Source organism: Diadema setosum, chromosome 5 (assembly GCF_964275005.1).
Source record: "Diadema setosum chromosome 5, eeDiaSeto1, whole genome shotgun sequence".
NCBI classification, from domain to species: Eukaryota; Metazoa; Echinodermata; class Echinoidea; order Diadematoida; family Diadematidae; genus Diadema; species Diadema setosum.
Window position 1 is genome coordinate 41,713,994 of NC_092689.1, and position 17,546 is coordinate 41,731,539.

General features: G+C 39.7%; 1 protein-coding gene across 1 annotated transcript; it reads right to left on the reverse strand.

Moving 5' to 3' along the window:
- Positions 1 to 172: 172 nt before the first annotated feature.
- Positions 173 to 16,918, reverse strand: LOC140228925 (tenascin-R-like). The gene is made up of 6 exons (XM_072309191.1): positions 16,729 to 16,918; positions 14,317 to 14,541; positions 2,957 to 3,253; positions 2,496 to 2,741; positions 219 to 304; positions 173 to 181 (listed from the first exon to the last, which is right to left on the reverse strand). The coding sequence occupies exons 1-6, from the start codon at positions 16,916 to 16,918 to the stop codon at positions 173 to 175; spliced, it is 1,053 nt and encodes a 350-aa protein (XP_072165292.1).
- Positions 16,919 to 17,546: the final 628 nt, after the last annotated feature.

The window sequence follows — 17,546 nt, forward strand, 5'->3', positions numbered from 1 at the left end:
AAATTTTTCTAGCTACACTTACATGACACGATGGTAGCTTCAGCTGCTTCTTCACTCTCTTCTTCAAAACCATCCAGTTCAGACACTGCTACAATACTCAGGCTGTAGGGAGTTGAGGCAGCCACTCCCTCAAACATAAAGGTAGGCTCTAGTGAGGCCGGTCTGATGATTGTTACGTCTTCTGTGGGTCCTTCCAAGGTCAGAATGTACCGAGACACCTTTCCTGCCCCAGCTTGCCACGAGGCCACAATAGTCAGCGACGTCTCGAGAGCCATGAGAGTGAGAGATGCTGGAGGGTCCGGGTCTATGGGCAGAGAGAACCAATTGTCTTTTCAGTATTCTGTCCCTGTTGGAAGGCAAGGAGTTTCTTCTCTTTTTTTTTGGGGGGGGGGGGAGAATAGGTGTCAAATTGTTCTCATGATCAGGGGGACAATCAGCTAATCTTGAAAGTCCTTGACATGAGAGTAATGGAGCTGAGAAAGAGTGTCAAAGAGGATGCTTGCAGAACAGTAGTACGTATAAATATAAAATTGGACATTAGATTATTTTTTTTTTCAAATCTATCATGTGCCACATGATAGAAATGAAAATGAGAATGAAAATGAGAATGAAATAAATAAATAAATGAAATGAAATGAAATGTGCCACATGTTGCTATTGACCAAAAGCAGTTCCAAAATAATGCAAAAAAAAAAACCCAAAATCCTCACTTGATATTCCTTTCTGTGCCAGGGACTTTGGACAATTTGGTCAGTACTATGGGGCTTTCCATGCCAAGTGGCATTCAAAGCAGACAAAGGGTTAACAGATGTTCACTGTCATGTGGGCCATAATGTGTTCTTGTAGGTTATTCATGTCATAAACTTTCTATGTGTACCCATTCCTATATGGCCGCCACACACTACGCAATGATTGAAATAGAATGTTTCCTCCATGCTTTGAACTGTCCTTTTGAAACTATGCTCTGCTGTTTTTACCCTTTACGTGCCAAGGCAACTAAACCTAACTTGCCAAGCTTAAAAACATTCAGTAATGCATCCAAACTTGATCTATGTGTAGTAGTAGTAAAGTTAGCAAGCCCCCTCAGGTGTAGCAATATGCCTCAGTCCAACAGGAAGACCATGGTGGCACAATAGGGATTAAGGATTAGGTAATCTCTATTCATTGACAATTCTCCCTATTGCACCTAGCCGATATCAAGCAATATCACCTCGCGATACTGATATCTGATCGATCGCTTTTGGGACGTATACTTCCGGTTTTGCAGTTCTGGAAAATCGTACCAAAGATCCTACGTAGTGTATGATCTTTACACATTCAAAACGCACAGAACTTGTCATGCACAGGCAAACATGGATCTACCTGATGACCAATTTCGGAGAGTGTCTGTGTCGCGATTGAAGGACTTTCTTAGTGAAAGAAATGTTCCTACGCCCAGCATTCGTGTCCACATCCGGTGTGGCTAGGTGTGGCTAGGCTGGGCCTGGGTCTGGGCGATGATCGTGAACCAGCCCAGATCCATCGGCGCTCAGACTGAGCACTTATCTCCCTTTGTGCTTCATCTTGTCCGACACTGTTCCAGCAAAAATATTTTGGGAGGGCATTTGCAGCGCCATCTGCTACAATTGCTCCTTTCTGGAAATTTCTTGAACGAATACACCAGTTTGACTTCAGGTCGGAAGTGGTCTTTCCTGTGAAGCAAATTTTTCCATGCTCTCCGCTGAACTTTGTCAGTTGGGAACTTTACCCATGTCACGTCCTCCATCTACGGATATTTTCCATAATTTTGTCATTCGGCATCATCGGCCCTGTATTGGGCTGCTTTGCAGAAGAATCCCATTTTTTAAATGTAAAGTTACAGATTAGAAATTAACTCTATTATTCACGAGATTATAAGACAGAATTTTATACAAGCAATGAATACTAGTACTTCGGCGTTCAATGTGCATAAAAGCGTACATTGACACATCGCATGTCCGTAACTGGAAGTTTATATCCCAAGAATTAAAGGTAAAAAAATTAGAGTGCCACACGTGTTCAGATTCGGAGAGCTATATGCTATAGGGAGAATTAGTTTCCAAACATCAGTGCCAATTGGCAGCAAAGTTCTCCACTGTGCCTGCTAATTGATGTACAATGACAGTTATATGGCTGGGTTTTCCTAGTGGGCAATTTATTCTCATTGCTGCCATTCACCTAACTTTCCATGAGCTATTATCTCCCTTCATCATAGACAAACATGATAATAATAAAAGAACCTTTAAATATCATTACAAGGGGCGGATCCAAGAATTCCATAAAGGGGAGGCACCTTTGCAAAATTAAGGGGGGGATGCACCCCCTTTTTTTCTTTTTATTTCTTTTGTTTTGACCAAAAATAAAGAGGGGGCGCACGCCCGGTGTGCTCCCCTCTGGATCCACCACTGTTTACAATACATGGCTACAACAAATAAAGAATGTGTGAAACTGAGCGTATGTCTTGAGATAAACCTTACATGTTTGAACCATCTGCATGGATAATTCGCTGGATCCCTCTCCTAAGAGTGTGATGTCATACACATTACCGGGCGTCAGTCCCGTAAACTCAAATTGTTGCCCCGTTTGAACACCGCTTCTGGAAGTTTCACCGTCAGCTCTTGCAAATGCTCTGTGGTTCCCGACCGAGACAAAGGATGCAAACTTGATGATGATGGAGGTATTGGTCTTTGAGCGAACATAGAAACTTGCTACTGGCCCGCTCTCTGAAGACAAAAGAAAGTATGGGGGAGGGATCGAGAGTCACATGTTAAAAAATTATACACATCACTCTATCTAAGGTAAGTAAATAAATCATATGAACTATATATCATACATATTGACTGACAGCACATTTCAAAGACATTGGGATATTCTATAATTGACCAAAAAAAAAATCAAGCACCTAGGTATTCATGGTAGTGCACAGATTTGGACATACCTGTGGTTATTGATTGAGATGTGGCAAGGCTAAAAACATTTCCATCATCAACATCCACGAAAGTCTGGATGTTCACAGTATACTCCACGCCGGGAGAAAGTCCGTCAATCACGGTCTCAGTTGATGAAATGGCTTCAATGATAGGAGAAGGCTGGTTTCCGTCAGCACCTACACCAGAGCCACTGTACTCGATGCGGAAACCATCAAAGTTGCCCTCTGGAGGTTGGTACTGAACAACAATCGAGCTGATGTTGTCACTTCCCAAACTGAGGCTGACATTTTCGGGTGCTCCAGGGGCTTGCAAACAAGGGCAGAAAGTAACATGTTTCAGCTTCTTATTTGTAGGACCTAAGATGGTTGAACATTTCTGAACTGCAGTTAATAGCGGTTATTTTGTGTGACTACCTCTTGGGCAGCAATGATAGTAAGCTATTTCACCATTATTATTGCCTTGCTTATTCTCTTGTACCATGCCACTGATCTACAGCTCTTGGATCATCCTTTCTTTATGTTTGCTTTAAAAAAACCCACATAAATTCACTCAAATTAAAGGGGCCGTGAAGCCCAAATCAACCTATTTTTCAGGTTTAGGCCAACTTTATGTAATGTTTTGTGCTGATTTCGCATTTACAACTACTTTTTGATGATTCTGATGAATAAAAGAGTTATTTTGAGAGAAGATACAGCTCTGGGAACGCCCCCTGAAAAAATGTCAAAAACACGCCCACGGCGCGCGTAAGTCCTCATACGTCATCTCAAGAACGATGCGAGTTCGAGCGCTAGCCGAGCAGACGCTACTCAGCTATATTATAGCACGTAGTTCTGTTAGCGGATAGCAACACAACTAGTGAGACCTCTAACTTGTTTAGCTATTCTTCTTATGAATAACCCTTGAGGCTTTAAATCGACAGTAGTATGGAGAGAGCGCAAGTCACTCTTCCAGTTCAGATTCCGAACATCGACAGTCTTGCTGAATTTTATGACCAAATTCCAGTTATTCTGCCTACTCAACGTGCAGAAATAAGGCCCTACGGCTACAGTTTGAGCCAGAGCTCGAAAATGAAGTGGAAGATGAAGGTGCAGTCGGAGGTGAAGACGAGAATGAGCCAGAAGACATTGAGAGGAGGCTGGGCAACAGAGATTGGTAAGTCAAACTGTTGATTTTCATTTAATTGAAATTCTACTGTTTTTTCTGTAGTTCCCTAGATACCAATTTGCCCCTTACCCGTACTTTTGCGGCTTCGACGTGCATTACCCAATCGGCCTGGGGAGCTGTGCGCGCTTGCCATAGCCGTGCACAGTCACTGTCAGCCGAGCCTGGCCGCTCGGCATAGCTGGCCGCGCCATGCATGGCCGTACTATCGATGTATTCGGGGTACCGGGTTTAGCGTTGGCGTAGATTTATCGTTGTTTTTTTTTTTTTTTTCATGAGCTGGCCTAGGAACTCGTAACTGAATGAGCAGAATTGAGATTTGTTTCGCTCAGCAATCACATTTGCATAAGCTATGATGTTGATTTATGGTAATGGGCTGGACTGTGTATACAAAATAACAACAACAAAATATTTTTTATTGTGGACTATAGCCAATAGGGAATTATGTATTTATCGGGCTCCCACCAGCTCAGCCCCGGCGGTTTCCCGATGCTGATGCATGTACAAACAACAGCTGCGCCTAATCTTGCAACGTGCAAGACGTGACTGCAGTGACTGCACAGTGACTGCACTGGGCTCATGCTGATGAATGATGATGTTTCATTTCATTAATTATCCCTGCTCTTATTATCTGATCATAAAACCTAGATCTGAAATTTATGTGCATTCTTACAATGAACAGAATTTTAATCAGGCATTTTTAGGGCTGCCAACTCTCATGCATTGAGGCGGGAGCGTTGAGCCGTTTGATAGACTCACTCATTTTGGTCCTTTCTCACTCTTATTTCATTTGCATGCATTTCTATTGATCTCACTCATTTTGACTCCTGAATTGTAGCATTGGCCTATGGGAGTCTCACTCTCAACTAGATAAGTTTCCAGTGTTGGCAACCCTGCATTTTATTGCTTGTCCTGAAAATCTTACCGCAGAATAGGCCCTACATGTAGCTGCATGTAGGCTACCTAGGTTCTAACATTGTTAGATCTATCTATAACGCTATTAGAGTTTAGACCTCACATAGGGCTAGGCCCCCCTATGTGGAAATTCTTTTCTTTTTCTTCAGCAATTGTAATATTTTTAATCAATGTTTACGTCAACTAAAGAGAAAACTCTGATCATTCCAATTTCAGAGCAAAGTACGTGTTAATTTTTTGTTTCATCTAGTACCATATCATCTAGTATTATGATTTTGTTTTTACTTCATTTAAATTCATTGATTTACATACATCTATGTATTGCAAATTGATTGCAAATATTGGCCCGTGGTGCATGATAATGAATTTTGGCAAACTTGTAATATATTGCAAACAATGCCTCAATGACATAATATCTCGTGTACATTTCACACAAGAGGGATACTCAGTACACTTTTTTCAACCTTGCATAATAGCAGATGGGAACTCGGGAAAGAGGTCATATGTAATATGATACTGGAAGTGTTCCTAAAAATAGTTATTTTGAATCAAAAAAGTTATTTTTGTCACACATTTTTTATTTCAGAAAGCAAGCAATAATCCTCATTTCCTTGATCCCCCATTTCTGTCTTTTGTTCAGGTGCTCATGCAGTGGAGGATGTGTTGCCATGTCGACGGTCAAGGAGTCTGTGTGCTGCAAAGAAATCGCACGAGTGGTGGCAAAGATGGACTCTTTTGCTGGCGACGACTTGGATTGCATCACCATGCACCTAGGGTTCAAGACCATTTTTGCCTGGATGAATATGTATTACACTTAGAGACTGCGTACTATCAGTATACAAACAACAATATGATGAAGATGCCAGAGGTGATGCCACAGACAAGTAAGTGTTTTTATGTTTTTGTTATTATTTTTTGTGTGTTTTATAAGAATGTACTGTAGTTTAGATTTGAAATATGCTTGAATATACCCAAGTTTGTTTGTGTGTGTGTGTTTTTTTTTTGTGCCAAACTTTTAGGCCAAAAAAGTGAAAACCCATTCACAAGAAATAGTGTATATAGGCCCTATGTTACATATGCAGCCTTTGACTGATATTTTCATGGATACACTGTACACAGATTTAGCATTGGTGTCTTGCTTAACATGTGAACAATTAAAAATTATTGAATTAAGGGGAAGTTGTTAGGCCATTATCTAGCGTACGTTCACTACTGAGTATACATGTGTGGATTAAATGTATGCACGAGTACACATATGAGTAATTTGCACTGGCATAGCTGGGGTCACAGGACCGTGCCCCCCTCCCCCCTTGATCGGGGAGAAAAAAACAAAAAACAAAAACCTCTAATATGGACTTTCAGTGCGTGCCATTTCATGAACTGATATTCAAAACTCTCCCTACTGTAGGGGGTGTACCCCCTCTCACACCCTCTCCCACTCGGTCGCCTTGGCCCCCAAACCCCCCCCCCCCCCACCCCCACCCCAGTTGAAAATTCACCACAGTGGCAATATGAAAGCCTGGTGTACAAAGTACATGTAATATGTTCATGCACTATATATCTCTACAGTCATCTAGAATCACATAAAGGCATATTTCACACTTATTGCTAATCAATATCTTATGCATATTAAGGAAACATTGGGAAAGAAAAGGAAGCCATTTATCAAAGAAAATTTAACTTCTTTGATTTTTTAATTCTCTCCATTCTAAATTTCAAATTAAGTACATGTACTTTTTCTTTCCTTTCTGTACAGGAGAAACCGCCATGTTGCCTACCGACAGCTAGCGAGATGGCGTTGGAGAATTCCTTGGAAGATCTGTGCGGGTACCACTGCCTTCATCTGCGGTTAACATGATCAGCAAAACATTTCCATCTAAGGAGTAAAAGGGATTCCAGCTGTAAAACCCATAAAGAGACTGACATTTACAGATTTTGACCTTGACCTTTGACTGCTGACTTTTGACCACTGACCCCCAAAGTTTCTATAATCACTGCCAGTCAGTATACATTCACATATACTAACTTCAAGATACCTTAATTGAAGCATTTGCAAGAAATAGAGAAAAACTAGAAATTTCTACATTTCAACTTGACCTTTGACTTTTAATCTCAAGACCCATGTTGTCTGTTGAGAATCTTTATTTGGTAGTACATGCATACACTAATTTTCAAGAAAATACCTCCAGGCATTGCATAGATATGGGGGGGGGGGGGAGATAGAGAAATTTTGAACATTTGACCTTGACCGTTTGACCTTGAGCATGTGCACCTGAATGTTGATAGGCAAAACTTTGCCCATGCACTCAGTTATACATTCCAAGTTTCATTAGGATTTATACCTTAAACTGTTAGTTACGCTGTCCACAAAATTCATTACAGACGGACGGACACGTGAACTGACGAACGGACAACTTGAAAACACACAATGCTTCCGCACTACTTCGTGGCAGAGGCATAAACATCAATCAATCAATCAATCAAGATAAATAAAATGTGTGATTACCCCAAGCACACAATCCTATCCCCAACTGAAGCCCTCTGTTTGATTTTCATATATGTTTCTGTGTTGAAAAAAAAAAAATCCATAGCACCATAATAGAACATAGTTTCTAAAAATAACAAGTGAAAATGTTCACTTTTGAAGGAATGAATATGAGAAAAGAGTGAATTCTGAGTGAAATTAGAGTCAAATCGGAGTTATCTCTGAGGTCACTCCACAAAAGTGGCAATACAAATTGTCACTCAAATTTCACTGTAAATTCATTTTTTTTTATTCAATCCTCCAAGAGTGCATATTTCTTGCTTGTTATTTTTTTAGAGAGTACATGTTCCATGAAACAAAATCATGCACAACCAATAGACACACACACACACACACATATATTACACAACAACAAAAAAAGTTTCATTTTGTGCATTCAACAGTGGGAAAAAAAAATCACAACACAACTTCATAGTTTAGCAAGAGCTTCTCCATTATTCAAAAAGCTGCATGATCAAAGAACAGTTGGTACTCATCATATAACACGTCAAAAGGAAATTTATATGAAAAATAATCCAAAAAGAAAAAAGCTACATTATGTAATTAAAGAAATCATATCAAACAAATATAGTATCTGAAAAGGACAAAAAACAAACTCATGGTCAAGAAAACTTCCATAACACAAACTGTGCTTGGTATTCTTTCTGTACACTGTACATGTTTTATCTAAAGCGCTCAACTAAATGCTATTACCTTAAATGCAACATTCTCTGACATGATCTCTTTTGCAATGAAGCTTTCATAAAATGTTGAGAAATTACTGCCCAATACTAACAAGAACTTTGTGCACAATTTACATGAAAGTAAAACTAGAAATAGATGTCAATGTACAGGAGCGGATCCATGAATTCCATAAAGGGGAGGCGCCATCCTAAATTAACCCCCTCCCCTTTTTGTTATATTTTTTTTTTGTTAAAAAAAAAAAAAAAAGAATAAAGAGGGGTGTTGCGCCCCCTCTGGATTCGCCACTGATGAAGTTTGACAGTATGCTTCTCTGTGACTTTGATTTACAGTATCGCAGTTGACCTTGCCTAAATATAACTCCCATTTACATGTTATTGGCATTAACTGCATTATTGTCTTTGTTAAATCTCTTTATACAGCTTGTATGCGGAGTACTCCTTGTTTTATTGTACCGCTATTCTTTTTGGTGACCACAAAAAGTGCAAGGTTGTAAAAGTTGAAGGTGATTAGATATCTGCACAGTACTTCAATATACATCATCTCTTGACTGTGTGGTAATTGGCTCAACTGAAATAAAATATAAAAAAGAAAACTATATGGCTAATGCTTGGTCAGGTACAAACACAAAGGGTGTCTTGTACAAATAGCTACAGACCATCACAAACACCAACTTTGACCTTAACTACTAAAATGCTGTGGAAGTTATTGCTGTACAACGTTTTGATAAAACTTTGGTTAACATGGCATCACTTTGTCTGAAAAACACACAAAAAATAAGTCATGCACACCTGCACCTTCATTTCATCACAAACACCAATTTTCATGTCAATTGTCAATCACCTGCCCGACTAACGTCACACTGATACCTATCACATACCCCTTCACACTATGTTTGGCGGGTGTATGATAATCTGCCAGAGGAAGGAACTGAGTACACCTAGGAGTACTTTTATGATAATAATGTAAGACTATGCAATCCAAGCCACAAGTTAACCTCTTTCATGTTTGAATGACTGTATAGTGGACTCCCATTATATCAAAGTCCTTGGGACCCGCAGTTTTCTTTCGTTATATTGAAATTTTGTTATAACCGAACAAATAAACAATAAAAACACATAAAGTGGATAACGTTACGGCCCAAATTTTTACTTGGTTATAACTGGAATTTCGTTATAACCGTGTTTGTTCTAACGGGAGTGCATTTTACATCATATGACATACACTGTATATAATCTTGACATCCATATGATATATATATATAGATAATAATATGTGTGTCATAAGCTAAGTTATTGCTAGAACAGCCTCCCAAAGCATACAACATGATTATGAACATGATACAGTAAATGTACATGTATCACAGAAAACAGGGTCCAGAGTGAAACCATGAAAAAGTGTTCATGTTTTCATGATACAGTCCCTTCGTCTATAACTATGTGTCTAGCATACTTCTTGCATATGGATGAAAGGACTAGGAAGAAAGCCTATAGGATGGATAATCAGGTATCCAGACAGAAGTGGCTAGTATGCTGGTGAATGAGCTCATCCTTGGCCTGGTATGTGTACTGGCTGCTAAGGAATGGTGGGGCATCTTTCTTTTCCGGTTCACTTGCGCTGTAGTTGACACTCCAACGGGATACCTCTTCCATGAGGTCATGAACATAGGCTGCCATAAGAAAAGAAAATATCATAAAAAATGTGTATATATTTGTTTTAGAAATACATATCAACAAGCATGGTTCTATTAAAAAAAGTAAAACCAATACATATACACACACACATACTGTATGATATATATATATATATATATATATATATACACTAGGTGTTACAAAAAAGCATTTCCTACTTTGGATCCTTAATAGTTCAAAAGTATGTATCAGATAACACTGACAGTGATATGTGCAATAGCTGATTAATGTACAATTTTTTTAGAGGTGCTTTAGAAATGATAGCATAAATCAGATTCAGTAAATTCAAGATTCATTTTGAAGTTAGATTTCAGATTCTGCTCTGTTTTCAACCCTCTGTACAAAATGTAAATTTTGCACAGGGGTCAGATGTGTATGGGAGTGTGTGGTTAACACCCTGACGATGGTCCTGAACAATGGTCAGGATTGGAATGGTCTATTACATATTCATGAGAAATTCCACTTTCACAGCTAGTCTTTATTCATCCTGAAATGTAGTGTATGCAGCACATGAAAACATGTGCTGATTTTGTTCATCCGTGCATGCATGTTACTCTTTACCATGAATTCAGACTAACAGTAACAGTGCGTAGGGCAATCCATCATGAATTATTAATAAAGCATTCATGTGCCTTGGAGCAATAGTCGGGAAGCCTAGTGAGCAGAGCTCTGAAAAGGTGGTATTCGTGGTATTCATGTCTATTGTTCAGGGTCATTGAAAGCACACACTCACATACACATGGCTCTTGTGTGTAAAGTTCAATTTTGTACAAAGGGTTAAAATTGACCAAAGCCTGGATATTTACTTTAAAACTAATCTCTGATTTAACGAAACTGATTAATGCTCTCATATTCAAATCACCTCCAACTAAATTGTAGACTATTCAGCTATTACTTATATCAATAAGAGTGGGATTTTTTTTCTTTTTTAACTAGTATATGGTTGGGGGTAGGGCTGGTGGAGGGACATGGTGTGATTCTTTCAGCATAGCAGAAGAAACAATAACATTAAAGTGAGAGGTAAGGGAAGGTGATAACCAACAAGTGATCCCACTGAAGTTGACAAGCTAGATATGAAATATTACGTATTTCTTTTTTTTTTGGGGGGGGGGAGGGAAGGGTGACTCAGAACCCCAAAGAACCATGCCTACATATTAAAACACATAAATAGACAAAAAGCAGGCCATTGAAGGACAAAGAACTTTCAGATTTTGAAGAAATGTGTTGAATTGTATCGCAACAAATGAACAAAAGATACATCACAACATGGCAGAGTTATAATTTCAAGTAATCTAAATTTAATTTCCATACTTTCTTTATTCGTGTACACTATTATTTCTGGTCTGTGATCATTCTTTCCCTGTAGAGAGGGTAATGACAAAATTATATTCACTTACAGAATGAGACCTTTCCTTTGCATACCTTAACGGATGCTTTCTCAGGCTTATAATTGGGCTTGATGACTTTGTACCGCTTTTTCCCACTCTTGGTAGTTGCCTGCGGACAGTTGCTATTGGCATTGTAGTGGAGTGCAGCTAGTTGGAGTCTGAAGTAGAATATGAAACCAATAAATCAATTTTAAAAGTCTCTGGTTTGAACAAATCCTTATATAGTATTGAATTCCTGAGGCTGGAGAGATTCCTGAGGGGGATCATGCTCATGGCTAGCAAGAAGCTCATCCAGCATCTGTAATGTGAAACAAGAAAAGGTTCATGATTGTGCCTTTGATTTGGTCAATGGCATATGCCATGAATGCTCAAAATTGACAAATACTAGTAAATAAGAAACACAAATGTAATAAGAAAGCATATTTATAGAATATATGGTCAACTTCATTAAAAAAAATCCATAGGATACATGCCAAATCAGTTCCTTACAAAATGTTTGTAATTCTCACAACCTGCAGTTTTACAGCGTGGTTGAGCAATGATCTATAATCATAATAAGAATTCTCATTTGTCAAGCTGACTGACAAGCACCTGATAATATACTCAGATGAATAAACTTAAACAGCCAAGAAACTATGGAATGAAATGTATAGGTTTTAACTCTCTCAAGTACTAACAGGTTCACATTTTCCACACTATCGTAAAGTGGTACCGTATATATCCTGACAAAATATTATGCAGCTAAAAATTTTTTAGCTCGATAAAATGTCAGATTATGCATTTAACAAAATAGCTATGCCTCATCTAACACTCTCACGCAATCTTGATCGTGGGTAGAAGCATTCACAACTGTACCGTACCTATGGGGGGGGGGGGCATTGTGCACTTCTGCCCCCTACGATTTTACAAGGAATTTTTTTTCTGCTTCTCAGCTGATAATCGATACGGGAGGGAGAACATGTAACAGTTACTATGCAAAGCTACCCACCCAATTCATCCTCCAAAATTTTGTGTCATGCACTATGTAGCTCCCCCCCCCCCCCCCTCCCCCATAAGCTCCCTGGACTTGTACGACTTGAAACCCGGCAGTGGATCACTGACAAAATTGTCAGTAACATCAGTTACTGATGCATTTTTTTTTCTTGCAGTTCTTTAGAAATGCAGATTTGGTGCAAAATTTATCATTCTATATATTAGCCACAGTAAGGCTACAATGTACCTTGTATACCGGTACCTTTAAACTATAGCTATATCAATTACAATTCAAAGGTATTTGCATTTTACCGGTACTACAGACTACAGAATGTTGTAAAAGCACTGTATAGTAACATCAGTTACGGTACAGTACCATGGTACCGGTACTGTGGAATTGCCCATATGGATAAATTGCAAATGAAGTCTGCATCTATTACACGTAGACACAAACCTACTGATATTGACCCATGGATGTGTCTGCATTTATGGTCCTGGCCCTTCTGCCTTGATGCGACTGAGTTGCGACTAGTTTATGTCACTGCCTTTCTTCACAATTAGGACGAGCAAGTTCTTTGTCCATACAACTTTGACTTTGAATTTGAACTTTGTCTTGACTTTAGAACATAGGTGACCTATAAGGCTTTCTTTGACTTGAGTTACAGCCATACAGGTAGGTACCCCAAACCAGTATGCTCTTATTTTTTGGAAAAAAAAAAAAAACTGAGCCTGTCATTATGTACTAACCACCCTGTTATTTGTAAATCTATATCATTGTCATTGCTATCGAGTACCCATGGTATTTCATTTGTCACTGCAACGTAATTTATGACTGCAGTCACATCACACTCACACTCACACAGTCACAGAGCATAGCCAGCTACCGTGACATATTCGATTCACGAATGAAAACACAAAGAAAGACCCCACATTTTTACCGAATTTCTAATTTTGTAAGTAAATGCCGAACCTACAAAAACGCAATATCGGTCCCCTCTTGTTCTGCGTGTGCGTCTTCACTAGATCTAGACGTGGTCTACTGGTATGTGTAAAGTCTATGGAGGTTGAAAGCAGTCACCGGCTATGACGAAATGAATGGCGGTGAATGGAGTGCACAGTGCAGTGGTGGACTACAGTACAGTATTTCACGGTAATGCCGAACGAACGTAGTCGTAACCCGTAACCGATAGTCATTATAGTACTCACTCTCATTTTCCTCCTCTTCTCAGCGGCTGGTTGTTGTTGCCACTCCTCTTCAACTCGGACGATTCGCCATGCTGCCGTGGCAGTTTAATTACAGGCAAAGCATCGGGCTTCTTCTGAAATTGGTTATGCAGCCCCTCTTCGAATGCATCCTCGGGACCGGGGAAGTGGGCGGTGCACACGTACACCAAACTTGAGCTGCTGGGCCCGTCCCAATCGGCCCTTGTCAGTTTTACCTTACTCGTGTGGTCCAGATTCTTCGTAGATTTTGATCGTTGGGAAAGGTGTGAATGCTTCGTTTACAGGGTGTAGCTAAGATCTCTTCAAACTATATTTTTGCAATCAAACGTGTAACAACCCGACGTCTTGCGAATAATCAACACACAACAGCGGGGTACACATACGCAATACGTGGGTAGGTATGGGCCGTGTGCGTATTAACGTGTAGCAGTGTCGTCTGCTACGAAAGCTTCGGTTCTTGAGATGACGTATTCGGTCACGTGACTCACATTTGTCGAAATTTCACTTTTTTAAGGGGCGGAGCTTAGGAACTTGGACATACACAAAATCAGGGCAGCAAAATTGGATTTTCTCTCTTACAGGTGCTTTTTACAAACAACTGGTGAAAGATTATCAAAGAATTAACACATCTTAGCCCTCTCAGAGCTCAAATTTGTGGATTTCACAGCCCCTTTAAATCAAACATGTGCACAGGAATTATTATATTTACTTGATATGCACCTGGACTAAAGATTTAAAGCTTTAACATAGAGAACATTATCTTCAAAGTAGTCACACTGGGAACTTACTCGTGAAGAAATTTATCCTGTCTATGGTCATCGAGCCATTTTGAATAGAGACTTCATAACCTTGGCTAGGTGTAAGTGAAGAAAGGAGCGTTTGATCGGCCTCTGCATTTGACCCAGACTGGAAATCACCATCATTGGGAGTGTAGGTGAGCGTGAAGGCAGTTTGTGTTCCAATAACTAGCACCGATGTGCTCCCAATCTGCGACAGCGATATGACCACAGCAGCTGCAAGTGAAACAGAAACAGATACACTGTAATATCAAGAGTATGATTACCGATTCCAGCTCGGAAGGGGATCGTCCTGTAATTCAAATATCACTACTTCATTATCAAATCATGGTAGCCATGCTACTGATGATATCAAGACTGCCCATGACATATTCTTAATATTGCAACCATTGCATTCGCATTGCTTGTTGTCATCAGTGACAAACTATTAGATGCAGTGGCGTATCTAGGGAAAACGGCGCCCGGGGCAAGCACGAAAATTGCGCCCCTAATTTCTGAAAAAGTGTTCAACCTCACCACCATCTCGGTAGAGACTTTAAACAAAGTCCACATGATGCTTTTTCAAGCACTTAAAAGGGATCTATTGAGGGTGATTTAAATGTAATGAATTTTGATAGATTTTGGCGAGCGAGCGCAGCGAGCGAGCCGAAAACTTTTGTATTTCAGCTTACAAAACATGGAATTCTTGTCATTTTTTGCTTACCAAATCTTACAATTCTAATCAAGATATAGTGACGGCCTTATAGATAACGATTAATACCAAAAAACTGAGGACTTTAAAAAATACTCTAAATTAGTGCGCGCGAGTGAGCTGAAATTTGTATGTCCTCGTCATCATCACGTAGTGTTCTTATCTTTTTTTATATAAATTCTGGCGAGCGAGCGCAGCGAGCGAGCCGAAAATTTTTGTATTTCAGCTTACAAAAAATGGAATTCTTGTCATTTTTTGCTTATCAAACCTCACAATTATAGTGACGACCTTATAGATAACGATTTATACCAACAAACTAAGGACTTGAGAAAATACTCTAAATTAGTACGAGTGAGTGAGCCGAAATTTGTATATTTCTGCGTCATCATTACGTTTTTTTTCTTATCCTTTTTGATTTTTTTTTGCGCCCCCCCTCCCGTATGTTTGAAACCGTTGGCGTCCTCTTTTGATCCAATCGGCGATCGCTTCAGAACGAATGAAATTGCAGTCGCTGCTCCGTGTAACATTTTTCCTGCTAAATATAAAATGACATGAGTGAACACAATAGACATTATCATTTTGTCCGCGTCATCGTCACGTTTTGTTCTTATCTTCTTCTCTTTTTTTATACAAATTTTGGCGAGCGAGCGCAGCGAGCGAGCCGAAAATTTTTGTATTTCAGCTTACAAATCATGAAACTCTTGTCATTTTTTGCTTATTAAATCTTACAATTCTAATCAAGATATAGTGACGGCCTTATAGATAACGATTTATGCTAACAAAATGAGTACTTGAAAAAAATACTCTAAATTAGTACGAGCGAGTGAGCCGAAATTTGTATATTTCCGCATCATCATTACGTTTTGTTGTTATCTTGTTTGATTCGGGGTTTTTTGCGCCCCCCCCCCCCCCCCCCCCCGTATGTTCGAAACCGTTGGCGCCTTCTTTTGATCCAATTGGCGATCGCTTCAGAACGAAATTGCAGCCGCTGCTCCGTGAAACATTTTGCCTGCTAAATATAAAATGACATGTGTGAACACAATAGACACTGTCATTTTGTCATCATCACGTTTTGTTCTTACCTTCTTTTTGATATAAATTTTGGCGAGCAAGCGCAGCGAGCGAGCCGAAAATTTTTGTATTTCAGCTCACAGAACATGGAATTTTTGTGTGAACACAATAAACATTGTCATTTTGTCCCCGTCATCATCATGTTTTGTTTTTATCTTGTTTGATTTGGTTTTCTGCCCCCCCCCCCCCCCCCCCCACCATTCTCCCTCCCCCCTTCCGGGCGAGTTTTTTTTTTCTTCTTCTTCTTCTTCTCCTTTTCTTTCTTTTTTTTCTTTTTTCTTCTTCTTCTTCCTTTTTTTTTTCGTTTTTTTTGCGCCCCCAAGGAGTGGCGCCCGGGGCACGTGCCCCCCTTGACCCCCCCTAGATACGCCACTGATTAGATGGCACCAGATTTTCCCCTTATTTGTTTCCATTCAAGGGTTACGTTGCAACATATATCATTACAAGTGTACCTGCTGTCATTAGATTATCTTTCTAGTCAAGCAACACTTATGGAGATGACGGCCCCCAGCTTTCATTTTCTGTAAACTTCACCCTAAACTATTCCTCCTTTTCATTCTGTACATTCAACAAGACATTGTGAATCTCACTACTTGTTGGTGTTCAAGCTTAAAGCATCGTTCGTCTTTTGGCATACTCACTTGTTGTAAAATTTTCTCTCCGCTCCCCACTCCTGGTATCTATCGATTGCTGAGTGGACGCTGCAACTACACTCACTGTGTAGGTTGTCTCTGGTTCCAAGTCTTCAAGCGACAGAGAAGTCTCCTCTGTACGAATCAAGTCCTCTCCATTGTCACTGCCTGTTTGGACAAACATCATCACAAGAGTCATATCTCCATCCATTTAATACTTTGTGTAAAGAACCTGCACTAAGGTTTGGCCTCCCCTGCCAAAATTCAACAGCACGCAAAGGCATAGGTTTCTACATGCAACAGGTGGTCAAATTTTGCACTCTGTTATGGTTGAATTATGGGAGGCTTAATTGCTTTACAGTCATTCCAACATGAAAGCACTCCAATATTGATGAACTGATACCTGGTCTGGGACAGTAATTCGCTGTGAGAGGTCACGGCATAACAGATCTATATAATATTCAGGAAATATTACGGTTTAATTCTCATAAGGCTTAATTCATAGGGCTTCACTTTTTTCAGGTCTACAAAGTGCTGCGAGTCTTGGGAAGACTTCAGGGAAAGACTCCAAGGTTTAATATGCTTACCCCCTCCCCCCCCCCCTTTTATTCTGCCATACTACTACTCTACATTACCCTATACTGTAAAAGTGGAAATTTTTGCGGTGTTGAAATTTTCGCGCATTTCGTGCAACCAGAAGCCAGTGCAAAAATAAAAGCATGCGATTGTTTTTGCATGCCATAATACGTTCCAGTACTTGATGTCTTGATTCCACGCAACTAAAACATGTGAAACTCTTTTTATACAGCCAAGCATGAAAAATTAGT